At 46.0% G+C, this 22378-nt stretch overlaps 6 protein-coding genes across 8 annotated transcripts; 3 read left to right on the top strand and 3 right to left on the bottom strand.

Annotated features, from left to right (window-relative positions):
• Positions 1-199: 199 nt before the first annotated feature.
• Positions 200-2246, bottom strand: LOC108144448 (SET domain-containing protein SmydA-8). The gene is made up of 4 exons (XM_017269339.1): positions 2126-2246; positions 1938-2066; positions 420-1542; positions 200-361 (listed from the first exon to the last, which is right to left on the bottom strand). The coding sequence occupies exons 1-4, from the start codon at positions 2230-2232 to the stop codon at positions 200-202; spliced, it is 1521 nt and encodes a 506-aa protein (XP_017124828.1). The 5' UTR covers positions 2233-2246.
• A 41-nt stretch (positions 2247-2287) lies between these two features.
• Positions 2288-4731, bottom strand: LOC108144449 (SET domain-containing protein SmydA-8). The gene is made up of 4 exons (XM_017269340.2): positions 4599-4731; positions 4473-4543; positions 3137-4403; positions 2288-2641 (listed from the first exon to the last, which is right to left on the bottom strand). Exons 2-4 carry the CDS (start codon positions 4523-4525, stop codon positions 2492-2494), a joined length of 1470 nt encoding a protein of 489 aa, XP_017124829.1. The 5' UTR covers positions 4526-4543; positions 4599-4731; the 3' UTR covers positions 2288-2491.
• Positions 4732-4821: 90 nt separating this feature from the next.
• On the bottom strand, positions 4822-22378 carry LOC108144447. 3 transcript variants are annotated; one of them, XM_017269334.2, is made up of 24 exons: positions 22246-22378; positions 20698-21009; positions 17821-18616; positions 17443-17535; positions 17328-17385; positions 15093-15232; positions 14855-15028; positions 13458-14546; positions 12946-13030; positions 11869-12682; positions 11630-11813; positions 11450-11561; positions 11232-11381; positions 11124-11174; positions 10750-11059; positions 10552-10686; positions 8701-9155; positions 8047-8638; positions 7802-7979; positions 7539-7732; positions 5873-7478; positions 5607-5813; positions 5432-5542; positions 4822-5368 (listed from the first exon to the last, which is right to left on the bottom strand). In XM_017269334.2, exons 2-24 carry the CDS (start codon positions 20721-20723, stop codon positions 5186-5188), a joined length of 7743 nt encoding a protein of 2580 aa, XP_017124823.1. In that variant the 5' UTR covers positions 20724-21009; positions 22246-22378; the 3' UTR covers positions 4822-5185. The 3 variants fall into 3 exon arrangements, with proteins under 3 accessions (XP_017124823.1, XP_017124822.1, XP_017124824.1); XM_017269333.2 differs by having other exon boundaries at positions 10552-10692; XM_017269335.2 differs by lacking the exon at positions 13458-14546 and having other exon boundaries at positions 10552-10692; positions 22246-22377.
• Positions 15245-15799, top strand: LOC108144452. Its single transcript, XM_017269343.2, has one exon. It carries the CDS (start codon positions 15348-15350, stop codon positions 15780-15782), a length of 435 nt encoding a protein of 144 aa, XP_017124832.1. The 5' UTR covers positions 15245-15347; the 3' UTR covers positions 15783-15799.
• Positions 15982-16440, top strand: LOC108144451. Its single transcript, XM_017269342.2, has one exon. The coding sequence runs from the start codon at positions 15982-15984 to the stop codon at positions 16438-16440; it is 459 nt and encodes a 152-aa protein (XP_017124831.1).
• LOC108144450 lies at positions 16510-17304 on the top strand. Its single transcript, XM_017269341.2, has one exon. It carries the CDS (start codon positions 16510-16512, stop codon positions 17233-17235), a length of 726 nt encoding a protein of 241 aa, XP_017124830.1. The 3' UTR covers positions 17236-17304.

The raw sequence follows: 22378 nt of genomic DNA on the forward strand, positions 1-22378 counted from the left end.
GAACTTTAAAGCTCATTACTTAGCTGACAGATATCTGATTTTAAAAATGCGTACCTCTAAAAGATTGTGGTTTAAAATTCTACTACTGCTCGTTTCTGATTTTAATTTTAAGAGTGATATTCGAAATCTGTAGCCCCATAAGAAAACCAAAAGGCGATTTTAGAACTCAAATGCAACTGTCAAAAATCGAAAGTTTTTACTAATCGTCATTAGATTCTTGGATATTTTTGATGTCGTCCTGCAGCTCCTTTAGCTCCCGGAGCAGGGAGCGCGAGAGCTGACCCTCTGGAGTGGCCAGGGGTTCGAAGAGTAGCATTCGCAGGGATTCCCGTATCATGACCTCCACTTGCTCCAACATCGCCTGAAGGAAAATATAGTTAAGGGTGATATTTAGGGATCAATTTAGTAACCCAACCCACCAGTAAATCGCTGGCACTCAGCTCCTGCTCACTGTACTGCTTTCTGGCCAGCTCCGCCTGTGTGTTGGCCAGTTCGTACAAAGCGATGGCCTTCACTCTGGAGATCCCCGGGGCCACCACCTTCAGGACCAACAATATTTCCTGGCACAAACGAATCTTTCTCTCGTATACCTTCCTATTCGGTCGATGTGCTATGTTCTGCAGGATTTGGCGCAGAATGGAGGCAATGTTCTGTTTAAGGTCCAGCATAAGGTAGTGATTGCGATGGAGCAGCCGGCTTAATTTGGCCAGAAGGAGCTCAAGCCTGTAAATATCATCTCTGGCATGGAATATCTCCTCCTTGGCTCGCTCCAGCATATTCGATACGAACTCCTGTTTCAGTGTGTGATCCGGATTGAGGATGCACTGCCACGTGCCCGTTTCCGGCTGGCGGATTATGAAGCCATCCGGACAGGAGCAGTGGCTGCAGATGAAGCTGCTCATGTGGGTGCCCAGCTCGGTGGGATCCTGGCAACGTGGACACGAGCAGTGAAAGTACTTGCCCACTTTGAGGATTTCACGACGCTCCTCGGTGCCCAGGAGCACATTGGTGTAGCAAATGTAGAGGATTTCCCCGGCAGCTATAAACCTATTGGCGAACACCTTCATGCGTCGCTCCTCATCAATGGCGGTCACCAGATTGGGCATGCAGCTGTGGGCAAAGAGTCCCGCCCTGTGATACAATCCCCTCATGGAGCCGCCCGCCTCGGGAGCCCTTATCTCGTAGGCATTCACATCCAAGATGCTCAGTAGACCCTGGACCAGATCCTCATCCGCTTCCGTTTGCAATTGCCTCAGCACTCCACTCGCCTCCAGAGGAGCAAAGGCGTGCTCGTGGTAGTTTTTCCATATATCCGTGCCTTTCCTAGCCGCCAGATGGGTTTCCATTTGGGTCATTTCTTCGTACAAGGGCAATGTTTCTGGATGCTCTTTTAGGAGTAGACATTTTAGAGCTGGCTGGATATCAGGGTGCTCCTGGAGCAGCTTTATCTGCTCCTCCGACAGCTTGATCTCGGCCAGCCTCTGGCAATTTCGGTTATCGTGATCCGGGCAATCCTCGCACAAAACTAAAAGGTGACACTTTCTGGGAAGCAAAATTAATTTAAGCTTATTTAAATTAATAGAACTACACCAGTAAAATATTTGTGGGTCAAAGTTTTAAATTCCGGTTTGATTTGTATTTGTTATATTTGTTTTTAAAACATTTTTTGAGTTTTTTTTTGATCGACATAAAACCTAGTTCTTAAATTGTATTTTTTTAATTGAAATCAAAACTCGAACCTTTAGTTCTTTAAACACAGAATTTTTGAATTTTATCTGCAAAACAAAAAATAAAACTTAAGAAAATTATACTTTTCGATAACAAAATAAATTAAATAAACTGAAAAAAAAATAACATTTTACACAAAAAAAATGTATATAGGAATCAATCCCAGGTTTATATAAGAATGAGATGTGGAACTTCTTGGAACTACCTACCTGCAAAAACTTTGGGTTAACTTAAAGCACTTGGAACAGCGTCGATCGCCCATGTGGGACAAAACCACGATAGGCTGCTCCAGCAGCACGGTCTCGCCAGCTCGAAGATTGCACTGGGCCACCACAAACCTAAGGGGGAAACCCGTAGGGATCAGGTCTCGAGAGGATTACAGAGGGCAGTTACTAACCTGCCCAGCGCTTCGTTCTGCTTCACCTCGCACTTCTTAACAAAATCGTCCGTAACTGCAGCCATATTCTGTTTTCTGTTCCCGTTCCCTTTGGCTACCTTTGGCATACTGACAACAAGACCGGCGACATGCTGGCAACTTATTTTTAATTGAACGACAATTCTTTATTTATTTCTTGGTCAATGATTCCCCCACCACCCAACCAAACGTTGAACCGTGTCGCCAGCACACACAATGTACAAGTGGCAACAACTGAAGGGAGAGCATTCGCTTCCCTTCGCCTAGTCTAATCTAATTTAATTTAAATTTAAATTTAAAACCGCCGCTGCAGTGCAGCGTCCAATTGCATCCAACATGTAAGTCCAACTATCTGCCGTATTTCTTCAAATCGGACTCAATGCGCTCCAGCTCCATGGCAATCCGGTCGGAAAGGTAGCCTTCTGCCGAGTTTTCGGGCTCAAAGCGGAGTAGGTCCATCGCTTCCTTGGCCACCAGACTGGCCGTCCTTAAATGGGCCTGAAATAGATTTTTATGATTAAACAAGTTAGTGAATTAACAAATTTAGTATCGTGTACTACTACTACACGTTACTCAGCTAAAAAATTTTGAATTAGGGTTTGTATGTGGCGCCATCTGCCGAACTACACGGTCAACACTGCAAGCTAAGAGCTAACAGCTTTCTTTCGCTCTCTTTCGCTCTCTTTCGCTCTCCCAAATATATAGGCCTTGTTTTTAAATTGTTAATTAAACTTTCCTAATAACTTTTAAAATATAGATATTCAACAAATAAACATGCATACACTAGCTGGTCTTGGCCTAATTTTACATCAAATTCGCATGTTATATCCCTAATGTCTGCCTTTTATAGTTTCCCAAATCTTAAAGTGCTGGCGGACATGATGGATTTAAACGAATACAATATACCCTATTACTTGACCAGCAACGGGTTTAAAAATATGTTTAGTGTCAAATCTCCCTAAATATCAAAATGGTCTCATTCGATTAACCCACCACATATTCCTTTTTGTTCAGATCACTTTCGGCAAACTGCAGTTCCACCAGCTCCACCAAGGCGAGCAGATACTCGAACAGGCCGATGGCATACAGCTTGGAAATGCCCGGAACCACCGCCCTGCAGACGGGCAGCAGATCGGAGCAGAGTTCCACGCGTCGAGCCAGGAGCTTCTTGCACGGCTGCTCCATGGAGTTCATCAGTGCCGCCGCCCGCAGGATGCTGGCAATGTTCTGCTTGATGTCCAGCAACATGAAGTGATTGGGATGGAGCAGTGGTCCGTACTGGGTCAGCAGGGATTCGTAGACCTGCAGCTCTCCCCGGGCCTCGACCAAGGCTGTCCCCACCTCCGCTTGCAGTTCGTGGACCTCGGCGGCGGTTAGCAGAGCTCCACAGTCCGGGCAACGCCAATCGCCCAGCCTTCCATTGGGCTCTATCTCACAAACCGAGAATCCTCCGTCGCACTCTCTGCACTTCATGCTGCTCATGTGAGTGCCCATCTCCGTGGGATCCAGACAGCGCGAACAGGAGCACTCCAATCTCCGACTCAGGCGTAGTTGGTGCTGCCTCTGACTGGTGCCCATCAATGGATTCGTGTAGGAGTTGTAGATGATGTCGCCAGGCTGGAGGGAAACAGCCGCATATAGCTTCATGTTGAACTGCTCGTCCAGGGCCACCACCGTGTTGGGCACGCAGCTGTGCGGCAAGCTGGCTCCGCACACGAAAACTCCCTTCAGAGTATCGCCATCCCGGGCGGTCACCTCAAAGGAATTGCTGTCGATGCGGATGCAGTGGGCGTGCAGAGTATCCGAGGTCAGTTGCTGGGCGGGAAGTACCGCCACAAGGCCACTCTCCATCAGTGGGCGCACCACCAGTTCCTCGTGCTCCTGCCACATGCCTTCTCCATCGCGGTAATCGCTTAGATTTATGGGTGTTCCCACAAGCCCTTGACAATCGCCTTTTGTCTCCGGATTGTCCAGCAGAAGGAGCAACTTTAGCAGTCCACATATGCCATAGTTCTTCACCAGAATATCCTTGCAGATGGCTTTGCCTGCTCCGCTGGCAAAGAACTCGCACTCGAAGTCATCATGCTGGCCGCAGTCCATGCAAAGCGGGAACACCTGACACCTTCGGCACATCACATACGATTCCTGCAGGCATTGTGCGCACTTCAATTGGTGGCATTCCCAGTGGGGAGCCACCAACAAGGGCCTTTCCTCCAGCAATGTGTCTCCTGGCTCAATGTTTATCGCTGCCACCAAGTGCCTGCAAGGGAATATTAAATAATTATTAATTAAATTAATAATTAAACAATAAAAACAAAGCAGAACTCACCTGCCCAGCTTTTCATTATGAGACTGCTGAATATTTTCGCCAAAGTCTTGCATGGATTACGTATGTGCTGGCTGGCGAGAGATGTATTCAGTTGGTTTCTGGTTAGCTACTGATTCGTTTACTCACCCCAAACGCACCGAGCAATTATAAATATACTCTGAGGAAGAAGAATTTCCCTCTTTTTCAGGAGCCCTGTCGTTTGGCTAAGTACTTTGGCTAATTGCGTGCGTGGATCGAACGAGATGCTGACTTATTTATAGACTCAGTCGTTTGGAGGAGGTGATGCCGCACTAACGCGTCTGCTTTTCGCTTAATTTTTCCTTTAGTTATATCAATTATATCACTCGCATTTTCAATCTCAATAACTATATGGTTTATTGTTCTCTTTATAAATGTATCAAACATTGTGTATTTAGCTGATATTTCTTTAAGTCGATAATATGCATATATATATATATGTATTTAATTAGTTTTACGAGGGGACATTGTTAGGCTTAATTCAAAGTGTGTTACGGTGTTCTTGTGGAATACATCATATATATATTTTAGGAAAACAAATGAAGCTACATTAACAGTAGTAAAAGGCATGCTCTAAGAAAGGCTACTCGTAAAACACAGACGCCGCCAATTCAATTGGTCAAATGCGTGTGGGGGGGGCAAAAACAGAACAAATATGTATTTTATACAAAAAAAAAGTTAAACAAGTTTCCTATTCATTCCTCATCCTCAGTGCTGTTAACTCTCATGGCTTCCGGTGTCTGAACTTGGCCAATAGGTGAAGCCGTGGGAATCGGCGTGGGCGTTGGCGTCAGCGAACTGTTGGAAATGGCGTCAATGTCATCGTCAAACTCTACATCCTCAGCATGCATCAGCCTCGTAAGATCAAACGGAGTTTCCTGTTTGAGTAGCACATTATTAGTTGACTAGAAAAGGATTGAAATTAGTGTGTAATCCCATACCTTTACTTCATCAACTCGCTGTCTGTCATGCAGCGCACTTAGAAGTTCGCGCAGGTGTTGATTTTCCTTTCGCAATCGCTCCCTTTCCATATCGCGTTCGTTAATTTTTGGCTGTCATTATGAAAGTATTATTTAGAGAACTATTTTAGACATTCAAATAAGTTATTAAGCCTACCAAAAGCATGGAAATCTGCTCATTCAGTACTGTCACAATGCTGCTGAGTGCATGGCAGGGCACACTCGGCTCCAGCACACTGGCATGCTGGATGCGATTAGGCCCACAGGTGCTGCCCGATCCTCCAGCTCCAGTTGGTAACTTCTCCGCTTCTATGGGTGATGTCTGCGTTGAGCTATCGACTCTGGATACTGCCACTTGTTCGATCTGTAAAAGAAAAACATTTATTAAAATACGTCTTTATACTAGATCAATTTTATAATTACGGCTTTGTCGATGTCCTCTTTTTCGTCTGCAACAGGATTTTGTTTTTCTTCGTTTTCTGAAGCCTTAATCTCGCTACTCTGGCTTGGCAGCCCATCAGTTGATGCAGTTGCCGGCAGCTCATTATCAGCTATCGTCAAATCAGCCACTTCCTTGGTGCTCTCCGCCTCCGCATTGTGATTGTCTTGGCTACTTGCTTCACTTGTAGTAGGTGGTGTATCCAAAACCTGTGCTTCCTTCTCTGCCAAAGCCGCAGCCACTGCCTCGGTCTCGATGTGTGCCTTCTCCACTGGCAGACTCTCAGGAACAACTTCCATGCTTTGGCGTTTCGTCGACTCTAGCACAACAGACTGTGAAGTTTTCGACTCAGTTTTAAATGGAGCCAATGGCGTGGTGGGCCTCTCATGTGCCGGCTTAGAGGGTATCGCTGGCAAGCGCAGTTCGTCGATCTCACAGTATCCGTCATCGTCCTCGTGTATGGCAACTTCGTCAAGATCAAGGGTTTGTAGTTTGGGCATCAGGCGCGATGGCGGTATCTGGACCTGGGCCTGGGCATGCTGCCTGTTCGGCGGCGGCAGCGGTGGCGGCGATGAGCATGAAGATGATGCCACCGCCGCCACCACCTTCCTGCGCAGCTTCTCCTTCTCGTGACAGTGGCCACAGACCACAGTGGACACCGCCGAGACCTCCTGCTCGGGCGTCACGTGCATGTACTCGTTCAGCATCTTGGTCAGCGTTTGAATCTGATCGTAGGCAGCGAGGGCAATGTCGGCACTGTCTTTCGGGGCCTCTGGCATCATGGCAATGTCCACAATCTGGTCGTAGTGCTCCACGGGCAAACGGAAGATATCACAAATGATTTTCTGCTTCTCCAGCAAGTCACTCCGGATGGAGGCGTCCAGGCGCCGCAGCTTCTCGCCCGGCGTCAGCACGGGCTCCGCCGTGTGGGCTGGACTGATGCTGACCTGGATGGCCGTGGGTTCCACCAGGGGGCTCTGCATCAGCAGGGTGCGCGTGTTGTTCGAGTTGTTCGAGCAGACTATGCTGGCACTATCGCGCTTGGAGTGACCACCCACCATGCCGTAGGTGGAGTTCCTTTCCTCGCCACTCGATCCTGGACGAACCGATTCGCGCGCCGACTGAGAGTGGCGCAATGTGACGTCGTTCGCCGCCTCTGATGATCCAGTTGCGGAATACTTTTGGCTGGGCTCCCCAGTGCTCCGTATGGACATGGATCGATTAACTTCATTCTGGCTCGAACGTTGTGGCTTCGGTGTGTTGACATAATCTGCATCGGATTCATTTGCCACCACATCCTTCTGCGGATTGCGCAGCTGCACGCCGGTAAGGGAGCTAACATTGTTCGTAGCTGGGGCCGGCGTCACTGTGGCTATCGGTAGCATGGGTGCCAGGGGTGTGGTGGTCACCGTGGCTGTCGCCGCCATTGGCTGGGCACAATCGGTGGTCAGCTCCAGCGACTCCTTGGTGCTGGAATGCGGAATAGCAGTGAGCGCTGGGTCACTAGTACTCGTGTCATGGCTGTTCGAGGTGTTCTTCGAACGATTCTTCGACTGGCGGGCAGCAGCATCCGAGATGTGCTTGAACCATCTGCAATGGAGAGTATTTGAAATTAACATCAACTAAATGTATTCTGGATAGCTCTCTTACGTCTTGCATTCCGAGCTGCTGGGCGCACGCAGTTCCAACATTTGTGATGTCTTTGTCTTGATGAGGAAAAAGGAATTCTTGTCGGCCGCCTCTTGGCGCACCAAAGTCTCGGCATCGATGCTCATAATGGGACTAACAGGCTTATTGGTCAACCCCGCCGGGTTGTGCAGGTTCTTTAGATAGTATTTATCTTCCTAAAAAGACAGAAATTCAAAAAGAGAATCAAACATTTAGTTGTATTGTGCCATGGAATGTGAACTTGCCTGCTTGGTCAGCAAAACGATCATGTTTTCAAACAACAGGCCGTGCAGCTGCACGCTAGGATTCTTCTTGATCGTCAGGTTTCCGTCATGGATCAGGTGATGCTGGGTCAGGTCCAACTTCTTAAACTCCTCCTTGTCATAGGAGGATCTGTCTAGTTTGCGCTGAATGTTTTGCAATCTATCCAAATTGAGTGGAATAAGTAAATTGACATAGAAATATGTATATATTTTGTTGTACTACATACTTGTGAGCATCCTCGGCTGTTTTCACGGCATGGTTGACCTCGACGAGAATTCTTTTCGAGGATTCCACGGCTCGCTGGATGGCCTCCGCCTCGGCGGTGTTCTCCGGCAGCAATCGCACCGTCACCTTGTACAGGTTCTCAAACAGCAAGGGATACTTGGTGAGGCGCTGCAGCACAGTGGGCAACAAGTCCTTCAGCTCGAGCCGGCGACATGCCTTGTGCGACTCCGACTTCCTCAACAGCTTCTGCAGCGGCTCATCCTTGTTGCGCTTCTCCTTCAGGGCCTCCAGGGCGATTTGCTGGCGGGCACAGAACTGAGCAGCATACTCGCAGAGCACAACTCCGGACTGGCCGTCGAACATGTCGGCTAGCAGGTCTCCCAAGGTCTCCACAATGTGGTTTTGCTCGATGCGTCGCTGCTTCAGGCGCTGCTCGAAGGCGCCATGAATCTCACGAAGCGAGAGCAGTGCGGGCGGGAACAGCAACAGCAGATGATCCTGCGACAGCAGTCCACTCTCGTAGAGTGGCAGGAAGAACAGACGATCCAGCAGCTTGAGGGTGCGCACATGGTTGCGTTCAGTTTGGTAGATTTCTTCAAGGAAATATATCAAAATAGTAGACAGAATGTCTTAACCAAAGGAAATGTTAACGCACCATTGATAATCTCCTGACGCTTCTTTTCGGCATCCGTCAAAGCTGCCAGCATCTCGGCAGCCACCATGGAACTCCAGTCGGCCTCGTTGACATCGTCCTCGTCGTCGCTCTCCAGGTTCCATTGCCTGGCCAACGGATGGCCGGCATTCCAGAAGCTCGAGTTGCTGGCCGCACTACCTCCTGCTCCTGCTCCTGCTCCAGGTCCAGCTCCTGCCAAACCGGCCTGAAAGGAATCCTGCTGGCAGTACAGCTGGGCATGCTGCTGGATAAGCTGGTGTGGATGCTGGCTGTGGTTCAGCCCAATCGTCGGTACCTGGACGCCACCGGCAGCCCCAGAGGCAGCAAAGTGCTCCATTGAAGTGCTGGGACTCTCGCTGCCTCCAGCTGAAGAGAGACTAGAATTGGAACTGGCCACATAGTTGGCGTTCGCCAGACCCAAGTCCAGTTGCTCATCGCTGAAAGACACAAATCGTAATCATAATTAGAACGAATTTGCAGCAATGCAATGGAAATGATTGCGGAGATAAGATTACTGCAATGTTTATATTTATCAATTAATCACACATTTCACACACACAAAGAGCTTACAGAGATTTTAAATTCAATCCCTCAATATTAGCACTCGTTAAACAAAATTTAAAGAACTTTAATCTTGGTTAGAAGGCCCTTAAATTAATTAATTAAAGGCCCATAAATCATACACAAATTATAAAAAACAGTATTTTTCAGTTCTTCGAACTACTCCAGAGAATAATTTCCATTCAAAAAATGACTTAAACTTAAGCTTTGAGCATTCACAAATCAGCAATTCATTAAACGTAATTTATTTACTTGAAACTGTTGAAATTAAGAGTTGCTTTAAAACTTTTACTGCGATTAAAACGAATATTTCTTTCCATTATCTCGCCTGGGATTGATTAATTTTGTAAAATTTGAAGTTGTTTCCTCCTCTGCCCGACTGATGAGTCAATTCGAACGCGTGAAATGCCACTAAAAGGGCCACCGAGCTGGCAGGTGTTGGTAGGAAAATATGTCGGAACCAGTGGCTCAAACAGTTTGTCAACAGGAAGCAGAGGAACGGCAATATAGCTGGAAGCCAAGAGGCGACCTGGCATTGACTACTAGCATGACCGGGAGCGGACTGGCCGGGACTGGCCATGGTGTGGCCTACATTCACATCCACATCCACATCGCAGTGCAGACTGCGGGGCGGACAGACAGAATATAATCGATGTCAATGCCGGCGTCTAATCAACTATCCCATATCCCATATCCCATCCACATCCACATCCCATGACACATATACGTATGCGGTAATGGTCACCGTAAACATTGGATGTGGTGGTGGGCAGTGGTAATGGCTAGTCGAAGGCTGGATACCCTGGGGCGATTCCATTCAGAAGGTATTAATGCAGTGTCTGCTAATCATAGCCCTGCCAACTCAAGTATGGTTTAATTAAAAACTCAAATTAAAGCGAATCTCTTCAAATAAACATGCAACGGAAAGTTTGTGTGGAAAGTTTGCTCACTGACAGACAGCATATATATTGCGACGCAATTCACATTAATTAGTAAAATTAATATCCGGCTGCTACTTGGCCACCGCTCCGAAGAGTAGGAAAATGCTTTAGTCGAGAGGATTTAGGGAGTGGCCCGCCTGGGCAAAGGCCAAAGGAATGGAAGAATTTATTCGGTAAGATGAGACGGCCAAGGAGGACAAGAAATAAAGACAGTAGGTCAGTCAGTTAGTCAGTCAGGGCTTCTCCTCCTTTTCTTTTCTTTTCTTTATGTTTCTTTTCTTTTCTTCGGTAGTAAAGACAGTGAAATCGATTCCAAAGGACACAAACTTACTTGGGACGAGACGACAAACTTGGATCAGAGGTCTTGCGGCGACTGTTGCGGTTCCTCTTGTTGGACAAGCGCTCCTTGTAGGATTCCGAGCGATTAACAGAGACTGGCGCGCTTTTGTGCTTCGGATGATGCTGACTGTAACTGAGGGAGCACATTATATACATCTACTGTCCATAGAAAGCTTCTACCATTACTTACCGCTCCCTACGTGCATCCTTGTCCACTGCATCGGGCGCATTCAGCTCGGTAAACGCACTCAGGCCGGCGGATACGGATCCACTGCTCGACGGAGCCGTAGAGACCACACTCGTGGACAGATCCATGTTGCATCCGGCTCCACCACCCGGGTTAATACTGTCGTTGGCACAGCTGCCGTGAAACGAACTCTGCAAGTCGGTGGTGTTCAGCGCCGAGGTGTTGCAGGATGTGTTCCCATTCGAGCGTATCGATATGTTCGCATCCGGCCGACGATCCGAGGGTTGGCGCACTATCGACGGCTGACCACGATCTAAAGTCGAACAGAAATGTATAATAAGTAAGGATATAGTCAGTGTGAAATTAAAATAACTTACCCGCAGTCAACTCAACGTCCAAATCCTCATCTGGGCGACTGCGTTTCTCATCTAAGAGGGAAAATAATTTATACTTATTTATATAAGGCCCAAGTCAATGTGACTTACTTCCAATAATGTCGCTGGTGCGTGGTCGAATTTTTCCCATGAATTTACTGATTTTATCGTTGTGGGCTAGACGTTTCGCCTGGGGCAATGGACCTGGACAACTCTCGTCTACTACTTTCGAGCATTGGCGGTGTATATTCAATTTACAGTCTGCCACAGAGAAACCAATGGAATCGTATTTGTATTTAAGGAAGCAACTTTAAGAGAGGCGCGCTCACCTGTACAATGATAACCTTGCGGACTCACACCCCAGATAATCGTCTGACAATGATTGCAGTGCGTCACTTCATAGTATTGACGCAATACCAATGGATGACCACGAACATTCATCTGCAGGGTGATAGATTTGTAACGCAAAAGTTCGATGTAGAATAAATGTTGCATTCTATAAAGCTCACCTTGCGATTTTTGCCCATAATACGTGACTTGAAGCTCTTGTCTCTGCTTACAAAGTGGTGAACCCGCTCGACAATGCTGCTCGGCGGCGGACGAGTGTTGAAAATTCGATAGATCACTGTGGAAAGGGCTGAGCACAAGGCCACCTTACGCACATCCTCCGGCGGCGAACCATTCTCATCCTCACTAGATGGGCAAAAACTGTAAGCTAAGTGAATACCATAGCAACGAAAGCACTCACATCAGCGCATGCAGATTGGGCATCAAGTACTTGTCGATGATCTGCTCCTTCAACTTGTCCGTCTTCGCCTCGGCCAGCTTGTCGTCCGTGGGTCCGTAGATGGTGCCCAGGCCAGCGGTGCGCTTCTGCTGGAACTCGCGCAGCTGCTCGGTGATCAAATCCTTGGCCCGCTTGCGGCTGCGCAGGAAGACGGTGCGCAGGATCTCCACCTTGTCGAACTCCAGCTGCAGCACATTGTCCACCTCGCGGGCCAGCGACTCATCCTGGCGATACCACGACAGGGGGGCACGTGGCACCAGGAATGTCGAGTGGATCTCGTAGGCCCACTTGCGCATGTCCTTGGAGGTGCCCTCCTTGTACAGCTCGGTGATCAGGTAGAAGAGAAGTGGCGCGGGATCCGAGTTCGAGATCACGTAGTTCAGGAAGATGGCTAGGAAGGTGACGTTCTCGGCCTCCAACAAACGCGTCAGATTGTTGAACGGTCCGTTCTCGTCGATGAAGGGCTCCTCCATGTCCGAGGAGTTCTCGTCCTCCATCGAGATGATCTCCTTCTGCGTGTCGTTCGACTGGGCCGCCTGTATGTGGCCGGAATGTAGGGACGTCGGGATGGGCGATGAGGCTCCTGCCATCGGTGTAAACTGATGCGACTCGATAAAGACTCCTGCTGCAGCTCCGCGACAGTTCTCGTTGGGATCCTCCAGCACGGTCATGTGCGAGCTGGATAAATACGGCGGAGGCGGTGTTCCGGGCGGAGAGACCTCGCCATCTTTCTCCACAATCTCCCACGAGCCCGAAGTAGTTTTTGTCAAGCGATCTGTAAATGATATAGTGTTATAGTTTTCTTGGCTATGGGTATAGCAATCAAAAATAGTGTGGAACAATAATAAGGTTAAGATATTAAAAATCAGTACATTGAAGAGTGATTTTTAAGAAACTATTAACAGTTTTCTTTTTTATTGATAAACTAACATCATGTTGTTAAAAGAAAAATGTATCTATGACTTGAAGGTACCTTTTTGAGCACTTTAAATTGTTTCACTATCATTATTTCGACCGCAGCTGTATTAATTTTCTTACCCGGATGTCGTGGATGCATATTGTCAGGTGAAGAACCCACTCGTCGATGCTTATTTTTTACCAAATTCGGTGTCTGTCCCAAGGCCTGTGAATTTGAAAGAGTTAATAAATTATTAAGTTTGCAGTTGCCAAGGTTCTTTAACATAATTGAAACCCAAGTCGTACATAAATAACAAATAATTATAATTTGACCTGCAAATAGCTTTCAACGTCTACATCTCCCACAAATAATAACAATAATAATTTCCTGCGTGTTATTCAGGTTTAATGTGTAACCAAAGGTGGTGTTGTTTTCGGTTGCTGTTAGTTGAGCTAGCGAAAAGCTAATTAAAATTAATATTATTAACATTGGTAACTTATGATAACGTCGATTAAATAATCAGAAGCATGAAACAGAGAAATGTTAGAGAGATGGAAAGGGTATTAGTGTATTAGGTTGTTTGGCAGTGTTTTTTTTTTTTTTGGTTGGCAGAGAGATAGAGAGATCATCGAGTGATTCGTTAGCTACTTACTCCTGTGGCCTGGCCACCGCTCATTTGATGTTGCTGCTGCTGCTGCTGATATTGCTGCAGTTGCTGCACAATGTTGGGTCGCTGGGATAAGGGAAAAGCTATGTTCAGGTTGTCGTTCTGCACGGCCGTTGTGGTGGAGACCAGGGGATAGTTGAAGGCTGTGCCCACGGAATTGGGCTGCGCCAGGTTCTGACAACTGCCGCGGCTCATGTCCTCCGTCATCATGCCCGGCAAACGGGGCGGCAGCGGTGGCGGACCACCGTCCACTTCGATGGATCCTCCTCCGGCGGCCCCACCACCCGCTGCACAGGCCGATTCCATTTGCAGAAACATCTGGGTGGACATCTTGGGATCGGACAAGGCCTTCGTTTTGATCTTGGATCGCTTGGACGACTTGGCATTGCTCGGACTGTTGTCTGTGCTGCTCGGCTGCTGCTGCGACCTGTTCAACTGGGGACTGGTGGCCCGATCGAGATCCGAAACAGGAGCCACCAGGTGCGTGGCATTGCCATTCTTCAGGTCCAAGTTCAACTGCCGGGGGGGATTCCTCTGCGGCAGTGGCGGCGGCACATCCTCCTCGATCAAACTCCTCGAAATCAGGAACTTGTTCTTGCCCTTTGACGAGGGTCCAGACGAATCCTTGAATCCTCGATGCTGCTGCTGATGGAAGTACGCCTGCTGCGAGGTGGGAGTGCTGCTGTGCTGCTGGTGCATGGACTGCGACATGGCCTCCTGCCGCTGCTGCTGCTGCTGCTGCAGAAAGTCCGTGGTGAGACCGAACGGAGACGAGGAGGGGGTTAGGTCCTTCTCGATCTTGTTCTTGCGCGTGCCCAGCGACAGGGACGAAAGGGAACGCGGCAGGAGGGACAGGAATGCAGGTGAAGTGCTTGCTGGCTGCTGCTGTTGCTGCTGTGGCGGATAATTGTTGTTGTGGAGATTGTGGAGATTGAGATTGTGGTGGTGGTGAAGTTGATGGAATTGCTGATTGCTGTGAGTGGCGGACGCGGACAAGTGTTGGATTTGGTTGGGCGTTAGTAATGCTGTGTTCTTATTGCCGGCGGCCGCCTGAAGTTTAACAGTCGGTGCATCCTGTGTTAGGGTTTCCATTAACATGGGTGTGCGTTAGAATGCCGCGAGATGGAAGAGAAAGATATAGAGATCATGTATCATCATTCGGTTTCTATTTTAGCTGTAGCTGATTCCCTTTGGAACACTCTCGTTTTATTGAGCGCACAAACAGTCAAAGAGCGTTGTTAGCTTGTATTATTTTTAATATTGGCTGGGTTAATAGAGCTGCTTGGCTTAGCGAGGGACAGGGGATTCCTGGGGCTTATGGAGACTTCGCTGACCTGGCTTACCTAGAGGATAAACCCTATGAATAAAGCCCCCTTACTCACCTCGGCTCCCACCTGATGCAGTTGCTCGCGCAGTTTACGGATGTTCGCCTCCGACAGCTTGTAGCTGGGATTGTTCTGATCGCTCTTCAAACGCTCCAGATTGAGTTTCTCCTGCTCCAGCATTTTCTGCAACGTCTGGATCTTGTACGTCTCCATCTCCCGCCGTTTGATGCTCTGCAATTGGCCATAAGTTAATTAAATAGTTTTGTGGACTTAGTTCTTAGCTTTCAATACTCACATCCACTGGTTGTGGTCCAGTGATGGAAGCCGTGCGATCTCGTCCAGAAAGAATGGGTGTCGAGGGCGTCACCACGGACACGGAAGTGGGTCGCGTTAGCTTGTGACTTCGCTTCACTGCCAGTTCCACAGTTGTAGAAGCTAAAATAAACCAAAAGAAACAATGCTTTGATTAGCCTGTCTGAAATATTTTTGTCTTTGGGAATATTGCCTACATAATGAACTTTAGAAGAAACCTCCATTAGCCAAATTTATAATGTTCCTCAACAGATTCATAAAGTTTGTGCTCTTTGCCGGGACATTTTACTTGGGCAAGGAACTCGGTGTTTGGGACGATCCAGATCCAGTCGAACTCAAGGGTAGTATACCACCACCTAGACTTGAAACCGAAGAAGCTGTTGATACGGAGAGTTCCAGCGAAAAAACAGTAGACCAGAAGGAGAAAACTGAATTTCAGAATACTTTTTTCGATGATGAGGACAAACGAAAGCTTCAACGCCAAAAAGAGGACTTGGAGAAAAAGTTTTGCCCCCGGGGAAGCATCTGCGAGCCTCCGCCAAAGCCCTTAAGCGAAAGTGTGGGCGATGCGCTCTTGGACACTTGGCTGGCCCTAAAAAAGATCCCATCCTACTGGAGTCGAGCGGCTGAAAATCTGGGCAATACCATTTCTCGTTTCTTCAAGGGTGATTAGAAACCAATTACAAGTTAATAGATTGCCAAAATAATAGAAATCCAAGCTCTGGACCGTGTTAATTATAAAACCGAATATTAATACTTTTGCAAACGAAGTAATCAAGACATGTTCTGTTAAAAATTACTCAAAATTTAGTTGTTAAAATATAACACAGGCAATAAACGACAAAAACACACACCAAAATTATAACAAAAATATGGCATATAAATTAATTGTTCAATGGGGAGCCCTCGCGGGCATTACCATGTGCCAGAAAGAAGAGAAGGTGCTGCCCTCCGAGAATCTTGGCAGCAAGGTTTTTCCTATTTTAGAAGAAAGCCACGGCCAGTTCAGTTTCCTTGCTGCCCACAACTGCAGCTTGGCTCTTCAGCGAGGATTCTACTTCTCCCTTCGCATGCCCGACTGGGCAAAGGATTTCAAACAACAGACCCAGAAGATTCTAGCCCACGGATTCGAGCCCCTAACGTTAAACTCCAAAAGCAAAGACTCAAAGAGGTCGAAGTACTATGGAGACCATCGTTCGGAGCATTATGGCATACTTTTTGAAGATATTCCTCGAGAGATGCAAATTCCCGATCCAACAAAGTCCCGGCGCCCAGTGCGATCACCCAAGATCAAGGATGACTTCACATGCGGCAAAAGAGTGTCACCCTAGAGCTGTCAAACATTCGAAAGCATTTGAACACCTCATTTGGAGATTGGGGTTCCAGCAGCGCTAGTTAAAATGGTTGTGGGTCTGATTTTGCGGGCGGGCGTTGTCTACGCAGTGGTCATGGCCACCAAGAACTACGGCGTGTGGGAGTCTCCTGAAAGGACGCAGGAAGTGTTCGACGACACTGTGGAACATATCGAACCCTATGCCGATCGGGCGCGACGCAAGCTGAATATCTGCCCGCCACGACCACCACCGGAGGGCGAGTGGACGTTCTTTGGCATCCACTACTACAATCAGTTTGTTAAATCGGTCTTTGACGTCCTCAGTGTCTTTCCCGCTGGACTAGCTGCGTTCTTGGAAAAGGTCCCTGGCTATGTGACTGCGATTATCGAGAGCATACAGAAGTACATCAAGGAGAGCCAGTCCAAGAAGAAAGAGATCACCATATCCAAGGGGCAGCTGGACGAGACGCCTCTGGTCAGGCCAAAAGGACTGGTGCCGCCGCACTGCAAGGACAAGAACTGCCCGAGGGCTCCTCTTATTCCACCCGAATGCAATCGTAACAGGGATAGCTTCATCTACGAGCCCCGGTTGCCCAAGAAACCGCCGTGCGAGTGTTCCAAGTGCAAGCAACGGCAGGCGGAGAATTCGAAGGACAACGAACGCCAATGCCCCAGACCCCCTAGCAACGAAAAGAGGTGTCCATGCAGCGAAAAGCCCCGTCCAAAAGCCCGCTCGGAACCCATAAAATCTTGCAAACAGTGCCGAAAACCACCTGGTGAAACCGCTGACTAGTAACTCCTTCAAAAAATCTCGCCAAATTTGTTGTACTCCACCATAGACATGATAAATTTGGTTAACATATTTATCGAGCTGTGATTACTTACCTTTTATAAGACCCACTACAGTTGGATGCTTTTCCAGGCGTACTTCATGGCCATTTACCTTAAATAGATAATTTTTAAAATTATGGAAACCATTTTTGAGTTAAAAATAACTTACCTTTAGTATCATATCGCCAGCAACCAGGCCTGCAATTTCGGCTGCCCCGCCGGGCTTAACGCTTTCCACAAACACAGGATTGTCCCCGGAAACCTGCGACAATGAAGAGATTTTTAATTAGAAAATGTTGCTTACTTTCTTTTTAATGACAAAACGTACTTTCAGAGTTTCAACGTTTCTTAAGGCAATAAAGGTCAATATTTCTATTAAGCTAATGGTCTTTTAAACACTTTGTATTGCCAATAAGTTGTGACAATTTTTAAAGTCGTTTCACACCAAAACAGGAAATAATTTTAGTTAACAAATGGTTGAGCTTATTTTAAAAAAATTTTTTTCACCCTTTTATTAGACAGCAATGTATTCTCAACAACCACTCACCTTCATGCCGTATCCATTGCCATCCTTGCGCACAGTCAGGGTTAAATACTGAAAATTTTTTGGTAATGCTAGGCTCGGCGTCGTCGGCGTGGTCGCTGGCGTCGTGGGCTCCAGGGAATGGCCACCGACACCCAGGTCCCGGGAGAGGGGTGTCAGATTGAGACTGCTCCGTTCACCTGGTGCCTGGAGAACAGAATTGGCGTTGTCCGATCCCCCGCCCATTATACTGCCGTTCTTGTTGCTCGCATTGTTATTGTTGGCGGATGTGGGCGTGGCTGGGGCAGAAACACCACCACCAGCTGCAGTTGTGGTGTCACCATTCATCTGGCTCTGCTTGTAGCTCGCTGGCAAGGGCGGCGTCTGCGGAGGCACAGAATTGTGGTTCTCCCGATCTCGATCCTTGTCCCGATCTTTATCCCGATCCCTGTGACCACTCAGACTGCTGGCCAGACTGCTCAGGCTGCTTGCCAGCGATGGAGAACGCGGTATCTTCGACTTGTTGGCCAACTGCTTCTGCTTCTGTTTGCTCTTGGAGTTCTTTACAGATTTCTGCTTGGGCGCTGGCAGCTCGGGAACTGAGTCCGCAACAATGGCTATGGCTGGTGACTTAGGTGCAACCGCAGATGATGGTCCTCCTGCTGCTGTTCCTGCTCCACTTGCAGTTGCAGGGCCTGAGTTACTGGCACCGTTCGTGCTTGGATTGCTGGCTGATGACTCCGGGGGCTGAATGCTTGACTCTTCTGGCAGCTCCTGAACTTCATCGTATTCATGTTCGTCAGTATACAAATCTATTAGCCTGCGAGATGGAAGAAACATGATATTTAATAAACAATTCAGTTTACAGAACTTAAAGGGAGCTACAAAATTCCTTATCACAGTCTTTTATCATAATACCTTAAAAAAAAAATTTATATGTATCTTACTAAAATTATGTAATCTTACTTACTTTAGTAAATTGGTCATTATTAAATTAAATTAAATACTATAACAATAACTATTGTAATACATTCCAAGAGTATTAAACTAATATGTATATTACACTAATAAAGTATTCTTATTTTCTAAATGAGTTCTAATATTTAAAATATTTAATATTATTATCATTTTATTTATTGAGCTTATTTATAAATACTAAATAAACTTAGGAGATTTTTTTTTAAGTTTCCTTACCCTGCAATTTTGATTGTTTTGGAATTGAAAAAAGAGATTTTCAGTTCAATCATTTAGGAAAAGGTAATCAATGCTAAATCATTTCATGAGGGAACTGCTTCTGCAGCAATTCCCATACTGCGATATGCTGTTTTTTTTAAAGCAGATAGCTAGATTAGTGGCTAATCAAGAACTTGCCGTAAATGCGACAAACATGTAACGAAAGTCACGGCCAAAGCCAAAGCCAAGCGATCTGTCGTCGCTGGTGGGTCTCTTTTAATTGAGCTAAAATTAAATCAGCCAGAAGAATAGATACAGTTTAATTGCTGTTTATTTGATCATTTTGCATGTGAATGGAATTGATATACGATGTACGTGCAGACCTCTCTATGTATATAGCGGACTATAATAGAAGCTCATTTCCCGCCTGGTGAATTCATCATTATGAGATGAGATATTTCCATAGCAGCCGGACAAGACCTCCAAAAAGACAATGTTTACATTAACTTTTTTGACTGATTGGCCCATGTCAATAACATGTCTCTCTGTTTGATCTAGAGAATTCTCTCTCTGTCTAAATTTAGCTGCTGATTTTTGAGGAAATCTCGCTGCAGCCCGATGACTGGCTGAATAAAAACCAGTTAAAGTCCACAAATCTAACGTCAAAACCAAATGAGTAACACCTAGCCGAGCTGTTAAAAGATTTAAATCATTTTGCATGCTTATTATACAATCAGTGGTTAAAACACCACCACGATATGCACACACAAGCATGCTTAGAAAGTCATTGGTTTCGCCAATCCATTTGGGCTAAAACTTCCCCTGGTGGCAATAAAATAAATAAATGGTAAAATGTGAAAACTGGCCGCTCCCTAAGTTGGTGCGAGTATATATGTATTAAGTCATCCATTTGGTAGTCGAAATCGCACAGAAACAGAAACAACCCCAAGCTTGGGGGCACTATTGGTAGAAACAATCAGCAAACAAACAGTGCGTTTCAGAACTGTGAGACAGCAAAAAGTTTTACCTCGCCAATTCGCATTTTTCAAACAACGTTAAGTGACTAATCATGGGTCAAATGAATTAGTAGTTTGTTACAAAAATTGATGGGTGATCTAATGCGAAGTTATCTCATGATTTCAACTGGGCTTTAGACGACGACAGAAATTATGTTTCGCTGGAACAGCATTAAAAACACACTAAACTTACTTAAAAATAAAAACCCTCAGAATACATTTAAGAAATATTAAAAAAAAAAAATTTATATAAACTGTAATGTTATTAAAACACGTTTATTTTATTAAAATTGGCTGACTATATCTCTTAACTACTATAGAAACAGTCAGACTCCATTGTTTTTAATATATAATTGATTGAGTCTAAGGTTTTGAGTCTGATTTGGTAAGACCTTGCCTTTCTCATACTTTTGAGCTTTAGTTGTTTAACTTTTTTGTTAGACTACTCGCATAACTCTATGATTTCATTTAAATTATGTATCCGTCACAACCAGTTGACACTGCCTTCGAAATTTGCATTAAAAATGCAACTATACTGCTTGTTCATATGTATAATCGATTGTGGCGTACGAATAAGAGGGAAAATAACAATTATTAAGTCTCCCGAGGACAATGCAATGTGAAAGATAAAGACTTATCGTAATTCGAGCAATTAAGCTGAGTAATATGGTTAATCGGGCGAAATCAAAGGCTGTGCAACCGTTGAACTTACCGTTTTTTTATTGATGGGTCATCCATAGGGTTTTCTGCGATGGCTTTTGCTGGTGCGAAGATGCAAATTCAAAGGCATGCGTAAGCCACTCGAAGTTGGATAGTTCCTAGGGGTATTGTTGGCATTGGTTTTGGACCAGTCACCAGTTGATGCTGAATGTTTTCGCAGCTATTTTTAAATTTGCTAATAAAAACGGCCCGAAATTATTCCAGAAGTGATTTTTCCGTTGCTTTCAGTTCTTTTTTATGGTTTTTGTTGCACTTTTCAATCGGTTTTATATATATATTGTGCACTGCTACTATTCACTTAAACCTGTGCTCACACAAATTCGTTTGAAGACATTATGGCCATTAATGCATGTACATTAAAATATTTGTGTGCTTTTGGGTGGGTGGGTCGATGAAGGGTTAAAGGGGAGGTAGGAGGCGATGGGAGGGTTAAAATGCAGGCAGCGATCTCCTTGCAATTTCATTGTTTTTATTCCAACACACAGATAAGTAAACAGCACACACACACTCGCGCAAAAGCCACACATATTAAAATCCCTCTCTCGCCGCGCTCTTTTTCTCTCTCACTTCCGTTAACGTCTGCGCTCTGGAACGCTCTCTCCCTCGCTCTCTGGCAGCAGTTGTTGCTGCTTTTGTTGTTGTGCTTTTTGCTGACTAGTTTTCACGAAACATTTAATGGATGACGACTTGGGGTTGGGGGAAAACAAGTTTTGGCCGAAAAAATAAATACTATTGAAATACTAAGCGGACATACACACAGGCAGGAAAATTCCAACGATCCTTTCCAGCGTCGCCTATTTTTCATTTGAACAGCTGATTGTTCAATTAGTGTGACAAAAAAAAAACGATTCGCACAAAGCTCACTGTTTTGATTGTTTACCCAAATAAATCAAATCTTGCAGTTTCACTGCTTTTTAATTAAACGCAAATATTTAATTGAATAAATATGTATACACACAAACTGATCCGTGTGTGTGTGTGGGGGTGCGAGTGCGATCATCGCCGCAAACGCAAGGCAAAACAATATGGCTGCCGCCGCCACTTGTTAGAGAAAAACAACTGAATCGGAGTCTCGAAAAAAGTCCAGTGTTTATCGTGTACTCATTAATTATATCGCCGCCCGATCCGCCAAGCCGCACATCCCTAAAATCGAATTAAAGCCATGTACTGCAGTTCAAGAGTTCAGCACTCGACGCACACACACACACTGACACGCCACTCACTGGAAAATAAATACATATGCCGTCATACACTAGCCCCTATAAGCGCGCTGCGTCTGTCTGCGTGCAATAGGTTAGAGATCATTTTTAGACAAATTTGCGTATAATATTCCCTGGCAATTGCCCATTGCAAGCTCGCGAATAAACTTTTCCGTCGTTGACGAATATCCACAAATGCACTTGTACTCCATACGATTATACGCCAGTGTGTTGGTGTGTAAAAGTCTCTTTTTTTATTGCTTTTGTTGTTGCAGTGAGCTCACGCGTAGCGAGCTGCGCATCATTCTTTCTTCGCATTTCCAATTTCGCCACGCACTTACTTTAAACTTTAAACGCACTCGTTTTGCCATCAATTGTGTTTTCACAAAATGCAAAAATTGTTTTTATTTTTTCCACTTATCGCGCCATCAAAACACGCACACGACGTTCTTTTCTTTTCAGCTTGAAAAATTG

Source organism: Drosophila elegans, unplaced genomic scaffold (assembly GCF_018152505.1).
Source record: "Drosophila elegans isolate 14027-0461.03 unplaced genomic scaffold, ASM1815250v1 contig_183, whole genome shotgun sequence".
In the NCBI taxonomy this organism is placed as follows: Eukaryota; Metazoa; Arthropoda; class Insecta; order Diptera; family Drosophilidae; genus Drosophila; species Drosophila elegans.